General features: G+C 45.1%; 1 protein-coding gene across 5 annotated transcripts in view; it reads right to left on the bottom strand.

Moving 5' to 3' along the window:
- TANC1 (tetratricopeptide repeat, ankyrin repeat and coiled-coil containing 1) overlaps positions 1-21873 on the bottom strand; it is a 245508-nt gene that overhangs the window by 50867 nt on the left and 172768 nt on the right. For 3 of the 5 annotated variants that reach the window (XM_018063379.1, XM_018063384.1, XM_018063393.1), the window contains 4 exons: positions 9628-9891; positions 3651-3767; positions 2251-2532; positions 1353-1507 (listed from right to left, as the gene is read on the bottom strand). In XM_018063379.1, the coding sequence (XP_017918868.1) occupies positions 1353-1507; positions 2251-2532; positions 3651-3767; positions 9628-9891 (818 nt within the window). The remainder of the gene's footprint in view (positions 1-1352; positions 1508-2250; positions 2533-3650; positions 3768-9627; positions 9892-21873) is intronic. The other 2 variants (XM_018063386.1, XM_018063391.1) reach the window with 1 other exon arrangement.

Here is a 21873-nt window from a genome sequence, read left to right as displayed (position 1 = left end):
GGTTTTGATTACATCTATCATGGACACTGGAGAAGGAAATGGCAACCTACTCTAGTATTCTCGCTCAGAGAATCCACAGAGGAGCCTGGCAGGCTACAGTCCATGGGGTCGCAGAGTCGGACACGAGTGAAGTGACTGAACATGCATCATGGACACTCAGAGGGAACAGACCTGCTCTTCCCTTCTCAGCTGGACAGAGCTTAGCAGCAACGCAAGGTGACCTGTGAGCTTGTGCAAACTACCAGAGAGCCAGCACCACAGTCCACCTAGCATGGTGCTTGATAATAGGAAGTCTGGCGATCCAAGAGTGGGGCATGAAATCAATTAGAACCATAAAGCCTTTTTTTTTTTATTGAATGCAGTGAACTTTATAGATGTAAGAATAAGTATATAATGTTTTTGCTTCAGTTGTGTGTGTGATGATGTGTGTGAACACCAGGTGTTTAGTATCACATGTATTTCTTATTGTGGGTCCCTAACCACTGTCACAGGGTGGCTCTGAAGTCTGCACCATATCCCTCATCTCAGATCACCCGTTCATGGCCAGAGGACCGCCCCAAATCAGTGGTCAGGGCGTTGGGACTGTCCAGGCTGGGTGAAGAATAGCCTTCATCGGGAAAGCAGAAGCAAGGAGCAGGGAGCTGGGGCACATTCGTTTCAGTTCCTCTGCACCAGCCTCACCCGAGGGGGCCCCTCACAGATGCTTCTCACCACTGTCCACTTGTGGTGGTTCTCCAGCATCACCAGCTCACACCCCTTCCACCCTGGGGGACCCAAGTGGCTCACATGGAATGGGAGTGGTAACTGCTGCCATGCAGGACGGCAGCTTATGAACCTGTGCTGGCTTTTGAGCAGATTGAAAATTTCAGAAGGACCTTGATGATCAGGTCCTAGGAAGGGAAAGTCAGCCACGTCTCTTTACAACATCACAAGAAACCTCTGACAGAAAGACACTTGTAACCAAGGGCCCTAGCAACAGAGTGCAGGTGGGGGAGAAGGAGGCCTGGTAAAGGCTCCCAATCTCCTGCTTTTATACCAAATGAAAAATGAAGGAGGGCATGTGTTTACAAGGGTGGATTTGTGGTGAGTGCAATGATATTTATGATGGCTTTGAGGAACTCTTTCCATTCATCATTTAAGATGAATAAAAGTCCACTGCCAATGTCCTAAGATATTAATTTTCATGAGTACCTTTTATTTGAAGTACTCTATCACAATTTTATCAAAAGCTATGTTTTTGAATTAAGCAACTCTTCTCTCCATGTTAAGATCCCTTTTTAAATTCATTTCTCAAAAGCCAGAGTAGCAAATCTCTCTCTCTGGGAGGCTCCCATAGAGCAGAAGCAGGTTACCTTAGAAGCCAGGTATTTCACTGCATCCTCTCGTGGTCTCCGGTTCTCAGAAGCATCAGACCCAGACACTGGGGGGGATTTGGCCGCACCAGGACCACTTGTAGAACTTGGTGAAAGCAGTGGAGTGAAAGGAACATCCTGGGAGGAATCTGAAGCTGCAGTGAAGAGACCGGTTTCATTATTTACAAGGACAGTGTGGGATGCTGAACACATTTCTTGGTTGGACCCAGAGAGTATTTTAACAGCTAGTGAGTGAACATGGTATCAGATGCAAAGGCCCAAACAGGAATTCAGGGTCCCTCTCAGCCCTGTCTCTCACTACCCAGTGCCCTCCCAGGAGAACCGCTGTTTCTGGCTTCCTTTATTATTTTTGGTTAAAAAAAAAAAATCTTTCCTGGCTCCCTGTTCCTGTTCACCCTGTTAGAAACACTTTGTTTTATTACATATAAAATAAGCTGTGGGTTGTCAAATTTGCCACTCCTTCCCAGATGAAGTTAGTTTTTATAATTTTGGCAAGTCCAGCATAGAAGACAAAGGCTGTGAAAAACAGGATCCAAAAGAATTCTGCACAGACTCCTTCTGGCTTCTTCTGCCAGAAGACTAATCCCGAACTTTAGGACCCTGAATTCCTCAGAGCACCTGATCAGGCCTCACTGCCCACATCAGGAGGGTGACGGGCCTGACAGCTGGGAGAACGCGAGGGAGGGCTGGCCTCACCCCAGGTCACACCTACAGAAGACTGTGAAAGACAGAGAATTCTCCAGCACGTGGTCACAAACCTGACACAGCAGCTGGAACACGAGGAACACGGGGAATTTACGTCTGTCCAGACAGCAATTCCCTCCACCTTTCCTACACTCATGCAATAAACTGGACCAGCAGTTAAACATGGACATACTTTTCGTTGATGAGCTGGGGCTGTTGGAAGCGATCTGCCTCATGCGGCTTCCGTGGCAGCTCAGCGCCACCAACTTAGAAATGATAGCCGTCTTCCCAAAGCCCACGTTTCCAACAACCACCGCGCCTCTGTTTTCTGTCAGTTCTGTGTTCCTCAAGTTTTCTTCTATCTGGTGAAAGAGCCAATCCCTTCCCACAAACACAGAGTCTGTGGTTATGCTTGGTACTTCAAACAACAATGGTTTCAACAAAATGTCTTGTGGCTTGTAGGGAGCAAATCGTGCTTTGGAAAAAAAAAAAAAAGATCATTATTTTAGAAGAATGTCATAATTTTATGCACTAAAAACTCAGTTTATTGTTGCTTGTATGGTTTTACAATACAGGGGATCTATCTGCAAGTGTTTCCAGCATGGTTCTTATAATACTTCCTGCTGCTGCTGCTGCTAAGTCGCTTCAGTCGTGTCCGACTCTGTGCAACCCCACAGACGGCAGCCCACCAGGCTCCCCCGTCCCTGGGATTCTCCAGGCAAGAACACTGGAGTGGGTTGTCATCTGCTTCTCCAATACATGAAAGTGAAAAGTGAAAGTGAAGTTGCTCAGTCGTGTCTGACTCTTCACGACCCCATGGACTGCAGCCCACCAGGCCCCTCCCTCCATGGGATTTTCCAGGCAAGAGTACTGGAGTGGGGTGCCATCGCCTTCTCTGATAATACTTCCTAATACCTCATTTATCATATCTTATTGGTCTTACAAAGGGTCCTATTAAAATGACTCTAGCCCTTTCACACTTTTAAGTTATTCACATGACTCGAGATAGATACACAGAGGATTAGAGAAAGTGATGAAGGGGCCAGATGATGTCTCATCAGTTTATCTGAAATAGTCCTTAAGACCTGTTTCTTCCACTTCTATAGGAAAAAACAGAAATGCATTTCCCTTGAAGACAGTGTCCCAGCTCTTATCGCGGTGTGGTGGTACTTTGACCCTTATTGTGAGATTTTTGGCCACTCAACTGTGCACTTCAGCCAGAAGCAGGAGGTGGCCCCCAGAGCCTAAGAAACTGTAACAAAGCTGATTCTTTGTTGGTGACCAAAAACTCCAGTGAGTGTTAAACAATCCCTGAATGTTAAATGACCCTTTGCGTCAAAATAACATATTACAGAATAATTTTTCAACTCCAGAAGCAAGTTAATTACATAACGTAAGGAAGAGGCTCCAAAACTCTTAGGGATGGTTTCCTAGCACACCTTAGAGATATAAACTTCTTGCACACATACACTTCATATCATGTTTTAAAAACAGCTGGCTGGAATGCTGGTTACCACAGACTTTCCATGTTTAGCGAACAACCTCATCACAGCCGTAATCCCAGCAGATGCAAAGATAAATAAATGCCTTTACCTTCCTGCGCCCTACCTCCAGCCGTACTGTGCCACGGTAACCTAATGGATGTCCGGAGGGGAGCATTTCGCTGTCCGTCCAAATAACTCAGGTCTTCCAATTTGGTTGAGCTCGTTGCTGTAATATTAAACCGAAGTTTAGTCTCTTCAAAGTTGAGTTTAATATCATACCCAAACTACGAAAAATTATAAATTACAAATCCATTCATTTCAGGCTTTCAACAAAATTTACTTCAGACTGACTGGTTTTGTTCGCCTGCCCCCATTAATTTTCCTGTCACTGTCGCTAATTGAGAAGTGGACAAAATCCAGAGCTCCTCATTCTTGAGCCAAAGTCATGGTGATACGGTTGCCAGAATGTCCGTTACTCCAGGAAAGAGACAGACCTCACCAAAAATGTTTATGAAGAAACCTGAATCAAGTGAAACTCAGTAAAGCTTCAGTACTGACTGCAAACACACAGCACAGTGACTCTTTATCTCTGCAGCTCGAGAGTCTTACACTGTCACTAGAATACCAGCCTTGCTAACTAGGCGAGCACATTCTGCATGGACAATTCCTCAGGGCTCAGAACCCTAAAAGTCAGCTCTTGGCAGTAAAAGGAACCAAGTGGACTTTATCGGAAAGCTTCAAATTTTCATGTATCCATTATAGATTATATACTATACTATATTATGTGTATGTAATTTTTCAATTCTAAACATAAGTAATCACATTTTCCTCTGATCAAATAAGAGTCATGGCACACAGTTACCTGTTAAAAAGTTTTACGGATCTATGAGGCACATATAAGGTGAATTGTAAAAAATAATCGGTACAAAATAGTTACGTCTTAGCAAATTTTTAAAGCAAATACACAGTTCATGTTTCCATCTTAAAAAAGGAACCTTCTCTTATTTATTTATTTATTTATTTATTTATTTATATGCCATCGCATTAGAAGGATACAGCTAATTCCCTATGCAGGACTTCCAAGTGAGCCTAAGGTTTGGGACTCCAAGGCAACATCCAGCTTCTCTCCAGGTCCTTTCTAGGTCACAATGAGAAAAACCTACATAAAATCAAACCCAATCTGGTCTTGGGGGGGGGTTAAGGAGTCCATTATAAAAATAATTACAATCCTATACATATGTTTACCTTACAAAGATACAGACATCACTTGAGGGGGAACGATGAGGGAGAGAAAGTAAGAAAAGTAAAGTCGCTCAGTCGTGTCTGACTCTTTGCGACCCCATGGACTGAAGCCTACCAGGCTCCTCCATCCACGGAATTTTCCAGCCAAGAGTACTGGAGTGGGTTGCCATTTCCTTCTCCAGGATGAGGGAGAGGGAGTTCTATTTCCAGGGCTAAAGCTTCTAAGAGTGGTGAGAGCGTCAGTGTGACAGAATTTCGAAGGACAGAAGTCAAGCTGGACCATCTGCTTGCTGAAGACCCTCTGGCCACCCCATGGGCTCGGATGTAGCAGCCGACCACCGGCCAGCACCACCGGCCTGATCTGGGCCCTTCCTACTGCCCCTCCTAAAGCCTCGGTCCTTTCCTTCCACACTTTTGGCACTAGCTCCTCTCACTCCTCCATTCAGCAGGCACGTGGGCGGCTCATGGCCTGGCTCTGTGACAGTGCATCCACTCTGCTGCAGTCTCCAGAGGCCAGCTGACCACGCACCCTGCTCAAGTCCCAGGCCATGGAGAAACCTCAGACAGCTCGACTCTAGGGCAGCACCCACTGACGCTTCTTCAGTGCATATCCACAGCCTGTTCACACGTGCTGCACACAGTACGTCAATACTCCACACAAATCTTTCCTCTTAGAAGGATCCAGCTAATTCCCTATGCAGGACTTCCAAGTGAGCCTAAGGTTTGGGACTCCAAGGCAACATCCAGCTTCTCTCCAGGTCCTTCACAACCAGGGTACAGGAAACTCCCCAGATGGCCAGCAGGACCACACCCATCGCCCTGACTCCCTACAGTCACACTGCTTAGAACGCATTTCCAGGCTCCCACTTGGGACCTGGGACTCTGCCTCGGGGCTCTGCAAATGACCACTCTTCCGCACACCTCCTTGTGAACACACCTACATGTCGAAGGCTGAGACAGAACAAGGAACCCCAGCTACATTCTGGCCACAAGCTAGTTCAGTTCAGAGCTGGGAGAGCCCAGACTGTCTGACCTGCTGCCTCAACCCCAGAGGGCACAGAGACACCTATAACCTCCAATGGCTTCCCGCTTACCTTCTTATCCTGACCCCTTAAAACATGACATTCAGTTCAGAACTTTTTGACAACCGAAGGTTTAAGAAGAGACTATAAAGAGCGCTTCAACGAAAGGATTGCAAAAAAGCCCAAGTATGACACACAGGCAGGAGATAGGAGGTTTCAAGTATCTCTTTGCAGATTTTCAGTGACTACAGTTTCAGTTCCAAAGTAGGGAACAGAGCAGCCCAGCAACTCCAGAGGTCTATGCTGAACATGAACACATTGCTTCGAAATCACACTGCTCATCAGGGCTGCAAGCCACCAGCTGCTGGCTACCTCCACTTTATAAAGTGTCATCACAGCCACTGAGAGTGACAGGAGAGGAGCAGCCGTGCCGCTGCAGGTGTTCACGCACACGCCCAGGTGACACCCTAGGACGACAGCACGCTGTCCTTTCACACACTCCTAGGAATTCTCAGATGCTACAAAAATTAGCTCACTTCTGGTATTTAAATAATGAATGCTTTCAAAAGCCTGAACTATTCAGGGCCCAGAAAAATCAGAGGGAAAGCAATAATTTCATGCTGCAATAAATCTACTGCTAATACCTGTACAATTAAATTAATTATATACTCATGGCATACATACACTGTGTCTAACATCTGGGTGAGAAGCACATTTTAAGATGCTGCAGCAAAGAGGGCTTTGTGGTGGGGAAAGGAGGTGGGAGTGGAATGGGCAGACGGAGAAGCAGAGGGAGACTTGTCTAAGCTGAGCAAAGGGAGCATCTATTAAAACACCATGGATCAACCTATTAAAGGTAAGTGCCGTTAAGTCCAAGGCAATTACCAGTTAGAGACTCAAGAAAAGCGGCTGGTAAGTCTGCTTGCTGGTTTCCTAAACTAAACAGTGTTCTGTGATTCACTTAGAAAGTATTTCAAAAGACAAAAGGAAAAAAAAAAAAGAACAGTAGTCCAAAAAGGTAGAGCTCAATTATCCAACTTCCGGATTATCCAAGATACCATTTTAAAGTCTTCTCATTCTGCTTTTTAATGAAGGAATAAACTGTGTTATGTATTTTGATGTGGCATATTCAATAACAACCAGACTGCAGCTTTCTAAATCAATTCCACTTCAACAAATGCTTTGCCAAAGAAAATCTCTGTATAGCAAAACAATCACCAAACCTAGCCAACTTACTTTTATAACCTTTGACCAAAAAATTGCACTGTATGAGACAGTTAAGAATGAAGCAACAGCTCCAGTTCTCTGTAACAGGCTTAGTGACAGTAAAGGCAGGCAGCCTTTGGAACTTGTTTCCATATCCTCACCCCCTAGGGAAACTATGTCCCTTGGGGAAGCTGGCATCACCTTTCTTTCCCTTGCTTAGTCCTTATTCTGTTTCACATACCAAAACACCTTTCCTATCAAACGGCAGTTTCTCTGTGTTTACATGGATCTTGACATGCAAACACTTTCAAGAGATTTCAGTCTACGGTCCTTCCCACCTTACTTCAGTCCACCACCGAGTGTTGCCTACAGCCTGTTTGTAGCAACCTGCCTTCTAATCCCTAGTTAAACAGCACTGTGCATAGTCTATAACGTGAGTCTTTTATTCTTTTCAATGATACTTGAAAAATCTTGCCATTCCCTCTTTAAAAAAAATTTACTTATTTGGCTGCACCAAATCTTAAGTTGCAGCATGAGGGGATCTTTTTGGCATGAGAACTCTTCATTGTAGTTTGAGAGATCTAGTTTCCTGACCAGGAATGGAACCCAGCCCCTCTGCACTGGAAGTGAAGAGTCTTAGCCACTAGACCACCAGGGGAAGTCCACCATCCCCACCTAACTGAAGTTCAGCTTTCGGGGTAAAAGGGTAGGCAAAGAAGAATCTACCAGACTCCTAGCTTGTTAGCAGATACTATGATGTAAGGCACTTTCCTATCTCCTTCCAAAACATGCTTTTAGTTTATAAAATATGCAACATGGGAGAAATGAGCAAACCCATTAGGCTAAGCAGTCACTGCTCAAGCCCAGAGGTAAAACCCTCCCAATTCCACAGGAGGTCCAGCTCAAGTGCATCCATAGAAGCTAATGAATGAGCACAGGAGAAATCAGAAAGCCCTGTTCTATAATCACTGCAGTCTCCTGGAAATGCTCAGCTCACACCCACTGTCACTTCACGTGGCAGGAAACCACATAAAAGAACATCAAGCAGAAAACATAACCCGAAAGGGGTCCTTTTAACACTGTTAAATTAATTTATTAATGTGTTTCCTAATTTTAAAATAGCTGCATTAAATTGAATACAAGTCTGCCATTTTGTTGAAGTCAATATAGCTATGAAGTCCTGGGATAACACAAATGAACCTTTCATCATATCCAGGTTAAAAGGGTCTAAAATGCCATGGGTGCAACATATTATGCCGTAGATGGTGAAACAGTGGTGAGAGGACACACTGCCTTCTGGAAGAACCATCGTTCAATACATTCAATACACATAAAGCTCTCAGTACTTCCTTCTGGCAGGCACACCAAATCCCTCTTCTGGAATAAGGCCATTTTACTTGCTTTGAAAGCGAATTTAGAGTTGTGTCTCAGAATTCTTCCATTAGGACCGTATATTTATCAGCCGCTTGAGAGTTCCACTGTAAAACACACCCAACGACAACCAGAGCAGCCTGGCCCAGCCCAAAGGAGCAGTATAGAGCCACAGAGAAACCCTCAATGTGGGAAGAGAGGTCCTGGGTCCAGGCCTTGGCAGAGGAGAAATTGTAAGCATCTCATTGGTAACAAACAATGATCAAAACAAGTTCCTCTTTTAAATTCAACAGAAGAGCACCGAGTTTAGAAATTTGGGACCTTGAAGCAGGCACAGCAGCTCAGATGCAGGGTTCCCCTCCCCGCCCACTGTGAACTAGCACCCACTGACCAGTCAGCCAGCACCAGTCACCCCTTTCACATTCTCTTCTCAGCTCCAGCTGCCCCATCTTGCTGAGACATGACTGTCTGGCCTGTTTCCATTTCCTTGAGAGAGAACTTGCTTTTCTGCTGCTCATGTTTTAAACCGTGAGCTCCCTTATAACTGAATTATACAAAACTGGATCTCCCATCTATATGATGAGCCTCAACTATAGAAAATTAGTTTGAAAGCTGGATTAAAAACTCTTTTGAGGGGTGGGTGGAAGGGAGGTTCAAGAGGGAGGGGATATACACGTACATTTGGCTAATTCACATTGTACAGCAGAAACCAACACAACATTGCAAAGCAATTATCCTCCAATTAAAGTAAATTGTAATGAAAATTCAGGGGAATGGCACAAAAAAAGAAATTCTTTGAGCTGATATGAACAAACTCATTCTAAACAATGATTTCCCTTGATTAAGCTGTAAATCCTGCATTAACTCAGGCTTAAAATAATCTGACAGAAAATAACAAAATTATGTAAAGCATTATCCTTCAATTAAAAAAAAAAAAAAAAAACAAGGACAGAATTTTTGGTCCTTTCTTCCCTTATATACAAAGAGCCATATAGTCTAAGTACTAGATTTAAAGAATTCTAGAGGGGAAAGGTCACTTAATGACCACTAAATGCAGCTTTATGTTTACATATGGGTTTACTCTCATGCTTACAGATGGGTACAGTAAGGCTTGCAAAAGTTAAGTGCCTGACCCATTATCACAAGGGTGGCTTGTGTCTGGATTAGATTCCCACGTGAAGAAAGTGAGCAGTGGGCACCTCAGACCCAGCGAGGTCACCCTTCCAGGGAGAGGCGTGGCCTTACCTGCAACTGAGTTGGGCCGTGGCATTATTAGCGAGCTGGAGCTCTGAGAATAAGGGACCGGACCATCTCCAACTGAGGCTTCGGCTTTGGGCAGCACGCTCTCCGCTGGCCCAGGGGGCTCCTCTTCTGCCACTGGGGAGCAATTATCTGCCCTGCGGTCATGGAGCACTCCCTTCTGTACCCCTAACCTTAGGCTTCCGTCCTTATTCCATTCCAAACTGGAGCCACTCCGGTCATCATTTTCCGATGAACTTGTAATTGTGGCTGAAATGAGAGACCAAAATACTTTGAAGGAAGCCAGGAATAGCTGGGGCTCTTGAGAGCTCACACAGACACACAGACACACACACACACCATCCCCATGATCAATGGTTTTCTCGTCTGCGCAGATTGTTATCAAACTATGTTTCATACAGTGTATTTTGGTAAGTTAGAAGAATGTTGCTTATCAGGGGAAATAAACTGCTAAATCATTCTACAGGGGAGGGAAAAGAAAACTCTGATAAGAAGATAATGAAAAAACTGTCTAAAAGTATCTGAGAGCTAACAGTAAATCTATGTAGTTTGGAAACGATATATCCTGCCTTTTAACAAAGATGAATTGCTCACAAAAGAATTCAAATCTCATTAAATTCCTTTGAACCTTTAAGAATTTTTCCCAAATTAATAACATTTGTGCTCAGAGAGAAGGGGCAGGGCAGTACAGTGGTTAATGCAGGAAAGATGTAGGAGGAAAAGCTATAAAACGAAATCCAACGATGAAGTCAGACAGAAATTCAGTCCTTAGACTTAAAACATTATAACGTCTGTTTAAGACATCCAGGGAGGCTGACTTGACTTTAATCCTTTAGCAGCCTAGGATGGAAACCTTGAGGAAACCAGGGACAGGAATACATAAGCATGGGAAGGGATACTTGATGGCAGAATTAATATTTAACCTCTTCCAAGAAAACCAGGATGGAAAAGCATCTTGGCAAAAAAGGAGAAACAGGGCAACGTTCCCTCTATGAATCTACAAACAGCCACTTCCGACTTGAAGATACTGAGCCATGTGCAATCCACTTGCAAACACAGGTCCCGCCACGGGTCCAACACTGGCTTGTGTCCTTGAGAACAGAGGCCACGTCCCCTGATCTCTACTGGGATCCCAGTGGCCCAGGCCCTTAACTGCAAGACTTCAATGGGAGCACACTGGGTGAGAGTGTATTCAGGACCCAGACGCCTGGATTAAGCTGCTTCATCAACATACAGGCTTTATCAGCAGGCTGGTGAATTAGCTCCAACAGAGTCTGTTATCTGGGATCAAAGGGTCTGAAGCAGTTTTATTTTTTACAATGTTCTTTATGGTTTAGAAGTAAAGACAAAACAATTTCCTCCTGTGATCTGACTGCAGGGTATCCTATCACAATTTTAAAACTGCCTTTGCTCCTGGACTTATCATCCACTGCTCGCTCCTTCTTTAAAAATCCCTCCTATGTGCTGAAGCCTCCTTAGAGGATTCACCATTAGCTGATCCCTTCCTTTTCTGAACAGAACAGGGCCTGGCCCATACACAGTTCAGTTCAGTTGCTCAGTAGTGTCCGACTCTTTGCGACCCCATGAATCGCAGCACACCAGGCCTCTCTGTCCATCAGAAACTCCTGGAGGTCACTCAGATGTCCATCGAATCAGTGATGCCATCCAGCCATCTCATCCTCTGCCGTCCCCTTCTCCTCCTGCCCCCAATCCCTCCCAGCATCAGAGTCTTTTCCAATGAGTCAACTCTTCTCATGAGGTGGCCAAACTACTGGAGTTTCAGCTTTAGCATCATTCCTTCCAAAGAAATCCCAGGGCTGGTCTCCTTCAGAATGGACTGGTTGGATCTCCTTGCAGTCCAACATACTCAGTGCTCAGTAAATGTTTGCTTATTCAATGGATGAGCTCAAATTACAGAGACAGGACATTTACTCTCACTGTTGCTGGTTCAGGATTGTGGGCATTTAGTCTCTAACCAAAGTGTAAGCTGATTTGGGATGAGCCCGTCACACCTTTAGGGGACTCCTAGCATTTCCAAGTATTCTAGCAGGATTACTACTAGTTTCTCCATCTGTTTGGAATCGATCAGTCTTCACTGTGCGTGTTTTTTAAATGGGCCATTCATATGAACATCCATTTATTAACTGTGACTCTTTCCATCCTAAAAAAGCAGGTGGTGCTAGTAATAAAAGTAGCTAGTATCTACTGAAGCTTACTGTATACCAAGGATTGTGCTAAGGGTTTCATAAGATTACCTTAATTTATTAATGAGATTATTGTCTCAATCATCATTAGTTACTAATGATAATCTCTTAATAAGCTATGATTGTGTCACAAACTTTCATTTAGAAGTCCAATGCTCAGGACTCAAAATGCTTTTCCTGCAGGCACGTTGTAATTAGCTGGGTTCCAAGACAACCCCAACATCTAAGTTACAGTTCCAGGGTGGGGGTGACTGATCTGGTTTTGAGGTTGTGGTTGTCTTATTTGAGGGACCATATTCTTAAGATGAAAAAACAAGGTCCAAGTGATGTTCTTCTTCATTTGCTCTCCCTGAGTGCCATGCACTTCTGAATCAAACCTCTATCCCAGACCTTAAGCAGTGGGAACAGGGACTCCTTACTTCACGTTACAAATGACAGCAGTGGAAGCAGGACTTCAGGGGCCCCAGCAACAGCCAGGCAGGGACAGTCTGGCCAGGGCTCGTGGACTGCAGGGACAGGCTGAAGACCCAGTCCTGCCAGCTCGGCCACAAGTGCCCAGGCCCTGACAAGTGGCATCATTCAGGTCAGGGAGAGGGAGGCAAGGGCGGGGGCGGGGGGGTGGTGAGGGGGTGGGCGGTGGGTGAGGAGGAGAGGAAGGCTCCCAGCTGCAGGAACAGCAGCTGGGAAGAGAGGTCCTAGATGGGGCCACAATTTCAAAAGGAGAATATTATATAACTTTATGTTTGTAAGCAGGAGACTCTCCCACCGCCCTTATGAAGTTCACCTAAGAGATGCATTCCAGCATCCACCTTCACCCCTGGTGAAAGGCAGGCAGGTGAGACACTCTGAAGCCAGGCCCCTCCCGCAAAGATGCTCCACTAAGACTGCCCCACTTCACAGCCTTCCCTGGGATCCCAGGTCAGGCTGCCAGCTGAAAACCCAGGCAGTGAACTTTCATCTCGGTTCAGATATGATGAAGAAGATCCAGGGCGGGCAGACAAAGGCCCCAGTTTCCCCATCCAGCCTAAGAAGCACAACAAATAGGACAACTCCACAGCCTCCAAGAAAGGGAAAGTAGTTCTTAAGTAACCTGCTACTCAAAAATACCTATTCTTCCAGGCTAACAGGAATATACTCCTGATTAAATTAACACAGTCACTCTCAAGCTGACCACACAGGGCACCACCCTAAATATGATGATTAACATAAAAGACTGAAAAATAAGGGCTATTTGACATTTTTCCAGAGCCTGGATAATCTTGAAAATCCCCTTAACAACTGAAAAATTCTATCATCTTGTTCCTTCAACTAGTACAGATGCCAAGAAAATGGAAGTGTTAGTCACTCAGTTGAGTCCAACTCTTTCCAACCCCATGGTCGGCAGGTTCCTCCGTCCATGGGATTTTCTAGGCAAGAATACTGGAGTGGGTTGCCATTTCCTTCTCCAGGGGATCTTCCTGGTGCAGGCTCCTGTGTCCGTGGGGTCACAAAGAGTCGGACACGACTGAATGACTTCACTTTCACCTTTCACTCATGCACTCGGTTGTACCACCTCCAAAGCACTTTCAAATCATGTTAAGACACATACATGATCACCACAACATGTGAGAAGATGTGGAAAGGCTGAGAACCATCAACACTACTTTACAGATATGGAGACACACTGGGGACACAAATTCACACATGCACAAGTTAGTGGTATTTCCATCACCTTCTGACTGCACATGCTGTGTGTATTAAAACTCCCTTTGCCTTGCACAGTTCTCATCATGTAAAAGGAGTTCTATAAAAGTTATCAGCGGCTATATTGTAAAGTAATTAGCCTCCAATTAAAATAAATTAATTAATTTTAAAAAAGAAGTATTTGTGGCTAAAAAGTATTTTGCAGTTCATGAAACCTGCCTTGTTAAAAATAGTCCCCAGGCAGCGGCTAGTGGAAAAAGGCCAGTCATAAGGGAGCCAGGAGGGAGAGTCAGGGAGGCTGGGAGGCTGCCTGGAAGGTGGGAGAAGCAGAGACAGGGACCTACTCGGTCATTAAACATTGTGCTCTACATGGCACTGCAATAAAGCAATTCTCTCCTCCTTCCCAACCTTCCCTTCATCCCCTCTGCCTATTGAAGGTTCTATGTTAATGTTCACTTAAAATAGAATTTAAAAAAATAAACAGTAAAGTTCAGGGTCCAAAAAGCAGTCTGGTGGGATCTAAATCAAGTTGTAGATTTAAAAGAACACGAGGAAATAATCTGACTATGGCATCAGTCCAGAATTGTTTAGGAACTAAGGGCCACTGGTATCAAACGTATACATAGGCAGAGTTGAATTCTCTCTGAGCTCTGGAAAAGACAAGAGGTGAAACATGCAAGGGGCATGGGTTCAAACTCTGGCTTCTCAACTTTTTAAGGACCCACGAGAGGCTCTCTCTGGGTCCACTTCTAGGAATGGGCACATTTTTGTCTTTACCTTCCAGACATAATCTTGTATGTTTGTGTTTCTCATTACACTGGCTGCAAGTCCTGAGTAAAACTTTCTGCACACTTTAAAGCAAAATTAATAAAATCTTATCAACCTGACTCCTGACCTCATCTTTTCTCTCACTTTTTCCCCAACTCATGTAGCAGTTGTTGTTTAATCGCTAAACTGTGTCCCATTCTTTGGAACCCCATGGACTGTAGCCCACCAGGCTCCTCTGTCTATGGGATTTTCCAGGCAAGAATACTGGAGCGGGTTGCCATCTCCTCCTCCAAGGGATCTTCCAGACACAGGGATTGAAACCTGCATCTCTTGCCTTGGCAGGATAATTGTTTACTGCTGAGTCACCAGGGAAGCCCTCCTCCACCCATACCTTCTTCAAAAAAGAAAAATCTTGATTTAGTAAATGCCTGTGAGCATTTCAAATCCACTAGGGAGGAATGGAATATAAATAAATAAACATCCCTAGGAAATAAGAACAACAATAGTGGCTAACGTGAATATTATAATAGTGCTTACGGTACACAGGCCCTATTCTAAACCTCAGTCATATCTCACTCAGTACTTCTAACAGTCCCATGGGCAAGAAAGCCCTGGAACACCTGAACCCTCGTTGGGCTCCAGAATGATGCTCTGCACTGTTCCAATCACAGGATTAAAAAAACTTGTGCACACATCCCACATACACATATTTATAAATTACGTTCATGGACTATACTAATTTATTATAATATGAAACATATACAAAACCTTACATTTTGAAAAGATTTTTAAACACCCCCAAATTGAAAAAAAATGTTTAAGCATCTCATAGATTGTCCTGCATTCTCCATTTTCAAAGCCAGGAGTCTAGGAAGAGAGCCCTTTGTCTCTCCGTAGGTGGTGGAGAAAAATCAGATACAAGGTGCCTCCTATATCATGAGAATGCTGTCCTCCCCCATTCAACTGAAGAAAAATAAATTACCACTAACAAAACCCAGACAAACATCTTTCTACTACTATATCCAGTTTAATGGTTGAGAGGAAGAGTTTAACAGTTAAAATAAGGGACCAGTGAATTAAAGATCAAACAAAAAAGAAAGTGATTGGTTGCTTATGAAAGTCAGAGAAGAGAATAAGTGAATAAAATCCAACTAGTGCAGACACCGCCTTCTTAGACCCAAGGATGAAGATCACTAGCAACTCTGGGAGGCGAACACCGTCTAACTGAGATCAAGACAGGGAAAGATCAAGGTGACAGGTCCAAGAAGCCAGATGCCCACTCCCTGGTGCTGTGGACCCAACAGCAGCTTGCCCTCCTCTGCTGTGCACTCACACCTCGCACGCTCAGGCTGCCAGGCCACACACTGGATCTCCCCAGGAGACACCGGGGAAGACTGCAAGGATGAACCCAGCCTGCAGGAAAAACCTCCCAGAAATGCCAGCCAGTGCTTCTCCCTCCGCCCCGCCCACACACTAACAAACCACAGGAACAAAGTCTGAGGCTCGTCCACCTGGGTGACGTTTTCAACCCCCGCAGCCTGGCAGGCACAGCTTCCAGTGAAGGCACTCAGGCTGATGCGTGCTCACCTGGCAGGATGCAGGGAGGGGGCCCTGAGTTACCTCTAGCTCCACAGGGCTTTCTGGCTTCTCCTCCCGCCACTCTGCCTGGATAGCAGCACGAGGCTCCTCTGGACAGCCCTGTGGAACCGCCGAGGGTCCCGTGACAGGCAGGTCCCTGCTCCAAATCTCCGGCTCAGCGCCTACTGCGTTGCGCAAGGCGCTCTGCTGTGCCAGGCGGCTAGGCCGGGACTCGAGTCACAGCCATGTGGTCCCAGCAGTGCTCAGCCGGCCTCTGAGGCAGAGACACCTGAAGGGGCAGCTGGGGCAGGGTGCAGGGGAGGGCGGGCAGGCCACACCGGCCAGCCTCAGCCTCGCCCACTGGCTCCAGACTCTGTCTGAAAGGGCGGGTAGCAGCCTCCAGAAAGAAGCCTGCACACTCGAACAACATGAAGTTTTTCGGCAATAGCACACATCACTGTGTACTAGTACAGCTACAGAGACCCTCAGCACCGAAGGCCTAGACAACGGGACTTCTGATTTAGTCCACTGACTCCAGAGTTCTAGACTCTTCCAGGAAAGAGCATAAGGCACTCACTATTAGTGGTTGGTATTATCCACGGGAAACACCTTCCCTTGCAGGGCACTGCCATGTCTTACACCCTTTCCAGCAATTGACAACTTGCCCAAGTCTTCAACGGTAGGAGACCATTCTCTCCTTCCACAGTGAGACAAGTTTTAAAGCAGATACTGTAACTATCTCTATCGTCCCAGCACTCAACAAATGTGCTCCTGGTATGCAGTTGGTGCCCATAAATGCTTCAGACAAAACAGCCTGGAAACTCCAACCATGGTCTGAATACAAGTACAGTGGGCACTTTGTTGATTCACATCACCACCAAGGACTTCTTTCCCATTAAGTGCCTTACTGAATAATATATGTAAAGGCAAATTCTCCTCCTTCACCCAAGAGATTAAAGAGCTTCTATAATTAAGGATGATTTTTTAAATTGCAGGCAGTGTAGCAAAATGAATATTAACACAGATCTGAAACACTCTAAATAGTTATTACCAAATCAATTTCAAAGCATTTCAATTTAGTAGCAAGCAGGGCAATACAGGTGTCAACAAAGCAGTATTAGCATAAAATCAAAAGGGCAGGATTTACAAGTTAAAAATGAAAATAAAGTACAATTAATTCCTCTTTGTGTGCCTCCTTCTGCATCTGATCACCTCCCCTGAGGCCCAAAGTTCAGGAAATGAAAGGTCTAACGCTTCCTCTGGCACTACTTTCATTTTACAAGCTAGGAGAGCAGAGAAGAGAGATGCAGGAAGATAAAACTCAGCCCACAGTCACTTTTCTTTATGTCCTAAGCAACTGGGCAGAAAAACAAATATTATCAAACTCTAGCAAGGATCAGCAGGATCGTAATCAAGTGTCGGTATTTCACCACAAGCCACTTGTGTAGGAGCGATGTTTCTGGGAAGATATTCCCCTGCCTAAATGTATACCTGCCTCCCCACTTCAAAGTGAGCAGGCGGGGGGACAAATGTAAGCTTCCTCCCTCACCCCCTAAAGAAAGGGAAAGGCAGAGTCTGAGTTCTTGCTTCACCCTTTTCAAATTCTGAGCACTTAATCATCCTGAAAGCTATCTGGCCTGGTGGAATGTGGCGGCTCAGTTGTCGGGGAGCAGGGCAGGAGGAGGTGGGGAGATAGTGGGGTGAGAGGTAAGATACGAGGTCAGGCCATCTTCCACGTGGGATGCCCTCCTCTCCCCTACCTTCACGGGGCTGTTCTAACACCGGCTCTCAACAAACCCAACATGCCACCAAAGTCATCTGGAGATTTTAAGTGTCAGCAGGTAGAAGCAGATGGCAGAGAAAGCAAATGGAAGGAATGGTTAGCTTCTAAAGGCCTCTCTGCCAGAATGCTTTAAACTGCTACCTGGAAATCCTTCTCCTGAGCACCTCTATCATTAATCGATAGGAAGGATTTATTAACATTTTAAATCTTGTTAGGAAAACTGAGTTTTGTGTCTTTCTCTTCATCCAATATCCATCCTCTTTCTTTTGAAATAGCCCATTTCTATGAAATAAATACAAACATAAAATACTGATCATATGAACATACATAAAAATCAAAGAATATTTTTAAAGCAAATAGTGCTTTAAGTCATTATTTTCAGTGACTTTTTAAAATCAGACGGGTTTTTACACAGATTCGAATGAATACACGTACAGGCATATTACACTTTACTGGATTTTGCAGAAACTGGTGTTTTTCAAATTGAAGCTGTGTGGTAACGCTGCATTGAGTAAATCCAAGCATGCCATTTTTCCAACAGCATGTGCTCACTTCATATCTCTGGATCACATTTTAGCAACTCAAAATATTTCAAACCCTCTACCAGCAAAAAAGATAATAACTCGCTGAAGGCAAAGGTGATGGTCGGCATTTTTTAAGAATAAGGTATCTTTTAATAAAGGTATGTACCTTTTCTTAAGTAAAATGCTGTAGTACGGCGTAAACAACTTTTACACTCATTACGAAACCAAAAAGAGTTCTGTGACTTGTCTTATTGCGACACTCACTCTACCATGGCAGATTGGAATCAAGCCTGCAATATTCCCAAGGTCAGCCCGTACCTCACTTTTTTCTAACCTGGGGTTCATAGTCTATGACTTTCCATTTGTAACAGTCGAAAGCCAGTTATATTCAAGAGAGCGTCACTAAGAAAATAATGTTCTTACAGTCATGGAGGAAATACCTTTAAAAGCAACTTCTTTATAAAGTCTTCCTTTTCAAAGCAAGTAATTGAAAAGCTGCTTCAAGTGAATGAGTACAGCTCGCGACACATTTAGAGGTTCTCACATTGCAGATTTGAAAATCAGACACTAACTTCTAGGTAATGTCAATAATTTTAATATGTTAAGAATAAGGAATTTTACCTCAGGGACAATAAAAAGATATTGTAGGGAATTCAGTTAATCTCATCTAGCTTAGACAGTATTTCCACATGACAGAATTATTAAGCTCCTGAAGCAGTTTATGTTGGGAGAACCTGGAGGTCCTGAAATAGGATAAAGTGAAACTGCACAACACAATGAAGGTGGAATGGGAGGTGGGGAGGGTTCTGCTAAGCCTTGGCCTCCAGTTTGCTGCTGTTCAGTTGCTAAGTCATGTCCGACTCTTTTGCAAACATGGACTACAGCCCGCCAGGCTCCTCTGTCCATGAGATTTCCCAGGCAAGAATACTGGAGGGGGTTGCCATTCCCTTCTCCCGGGGATCTAAGAGACCGGAGATGTTGTTGCTGTTAAGCCACTAAGTCGTCTGACTCTTTGCGACCCCATGGACTGCAACATGCCAGGCTTCCCTGTTCTTCACCAACAATCTCCTGGAGTTGACTCAAACTCATGTCCATTGAGTTGGTGATGCCATCCAACCATCTCATCCTCTGTCGTCCCCTTCTCCTCCTGCCCTCAATCTTTCCCAGTATCAGGGCCTTTTCCAAGAGACGGGAAGGGGTCCAATAAATTCCTCTACTGGTCATTAGCTTGCCCTCTCTCCTACTAAGCAGTTCCAAAAAGAAATTCTCTTCATCTGCAATGTATCAAAACCAGTAGAAACAGAACCCAGGGCACCCTGTGGCTGTCTGGGCATGTGGGAACACAAGTTTCCCTTCACAGCATCTGTTGGTCAAAAATATTTACACTGAATAGTATCAGCATGACTGAAGCTGGCTTAAGTAAGGGGGAGGTTTGGGAATTTTTAAGGATGGCTTAGCACTGTTAAAAGCTTCCTCTAAATAAACTGTGCTAATACTATACAGGGAACTCAGGTCTGAGCCCTGGATGGGGGCCTGCAACCTCCGCAAAGCTTGGAATGCCATGATAACTGCACACACGCTGCCAGCCCACCCCCAAGCCTCTGCTGTTCTAGCCTGAGCTCCACAGGCTGAGTCTTAAACGACTTCAAATGGAAGATTCAGTGGAAAGCCCCTTCCGCCCTTCTCCGGGCCCTGTGTAACTTGGAACATGAATCTTAACCAGCCTGTTTGACAAGCAGCTGCCGGGCCTCCCAAAGCAGGAAGCCAAGATATCTCGCCTTCGTCTCTGCCCACTGGGATTGCTGTGTTCTTGAATATCTCACTCTGTTGAACAGTTAAGGTGCCCAAAAGGTTGTCATTCCCAGGCTACACCTTATAAAGACAGACAAGTTCTTCACGCTCCACCCCCAGCAATCACCAAACCACAACTGAGTCACAGATGCCTGCTCCCAGAGAGGCGACAGAACCTGCACACCCTGTTATCAATTCAGGAGGAAGCTCTTTCCTCCTCTGGCCCAGCCACGCCCACCTTTTCAAAGAGCTGCGGCTAGGTCTGCTGGAGAGGAAAAGTTTTTTCCCCTTCTCCCTGTCACACCTCCAATGTGTCCCTGGCAACAGGCTCTAATTCTGCAGGTCAGAAGGACAGAGGACAGAGGCACCTTGTTGCCAGCACAGCATCTCTCCCTCTCAGCCACCTACAGCCCCGGCTCCCTAAAGGAGCTCAGGGAACCAGGCAGGAAACACAAACTCCTGGAGCTGAAAGAAGGACTTAGGCACCACCTCCCACTTCCTCCTCCTTCCATCTCAATCGTCACCATTTTTCATGTTCAGCTGAGTTAGGAGAACATGTTGACTTGAGTCAAGGAATTAAAGACATTCTCAATGATACGAAATGAGCTGCTTAACGACAAGACACAGCTTACAGTACAGATGGCATGAAAAGGCTTGACGATGCCGACTGGGAATGGGGATCCCGCACAGCTTCTTTAGAAACCAACGAACCATTCCCTCCTTCAGTGAAACCTGAGAGTAGCCATAATTCTCTTTCCTTAATTTCTCATTCCCAACACCATGCGAGGAGCCCAGGAGATAGTGGGAATAAGATAGATGAGACCCTCTAACCATGTAGAAAGTGAAAGTCGCTCAGTTGTATCCAACTCTGTGTGACCCCATGGATTTTATGGTCCATGGAACTCTCTAGGCCAAAATACTGGAGATAACAGCAAATAACGAAACAAGAATAAGTAAACTGAAAATATTGAGGTATATGGACAGCACATTATAAAGGCACTAACCATTCTGGGTTCAGCAGGGACTATATTACATCAAGTACTAATTGAGAGCCTTCATATTCCTGCAATTCAATCATTCAATGATAATACAAAAAACAAACCAGCAACTTTTCCTCTTTAGGACACCTTTAAAACTGCAGCAATATCTCTTAATGAGAAAGAGAAAGAGGCAGGGAATAAACGTGGGTCGTTTTCTGTCATTGAAAAGTCTTCTGTCAAAACAAGAAACTGGCTTGGTCGTAACCAGAGGCTGCGATGTCAATGCCACAATACAGAATGAAGAGAAAAAAGCTATTAAAAAAAATAAAAATAAAAAACTAGGACTTCTCTGGCGGTGCACTGGATAAGAATCTGCCTGCCAATGCAGAGAAAACAGGTTCAGTCTCTGGTCTGGGAAGATTCCACACGCTGTGAAGCAACTAAACCCACGCAGCACAACTACTGAACCAGTGCCTCAGAGCCTGCGAGTCGCAGCTGCCTGTACTGCAACTGTGCGAGCCTGTGCGCCCAGAGCAACAAGAGAGACCACTGCAGTGAGAAGCCTGCACACCACAGTGAAGAGCGGCCCCAACTGTCGCACCGAGAGAAGGCCTATGTGAAGCAAGGAAGACCCAGCGCAGCCAAACATAAATAACTTTTTAAAAGACCTGTAGACTGAAGCGACTTAGCAGCAGCAGCAGCACTGGCCAATTTCCTGAAAGAAGACAAACTGAGGAGGAAAGGGTACTGCAGAAGAGCCAAGGACACTGTAAAGAAAGTCATCTGGCTATCACAGAGTCAAGAGCAGAGATCCATCAGTGGGGGACACTTCAGAGACAGACGGGACCTGAAAACAGCAGTAACCCTGGGAAAAATTCGTTAGACAAAATAGCAGGTGGGGAAGCAGAGCTAAAAGAGAA

This window comes from Capra hircus, chromosome 2 (assembly GCF_001704415.2).
Source record: "Capra hircus breed San Clemente chromosome 2, ASM170441v1, whole genome shotgun sequence".
Taxonomy (NCBI): domain Eukaryota; kingdom Metazoa; phylum Chordata; class Mammalia; order Artiodactyla; family Bovidae; genus Capra; species Capra hircus.
The sequence above is the reverse complement of the archived record's forward strand: the minus strand, read 5'-3'. Positions and strand labels throughout refer to the sequence as shown.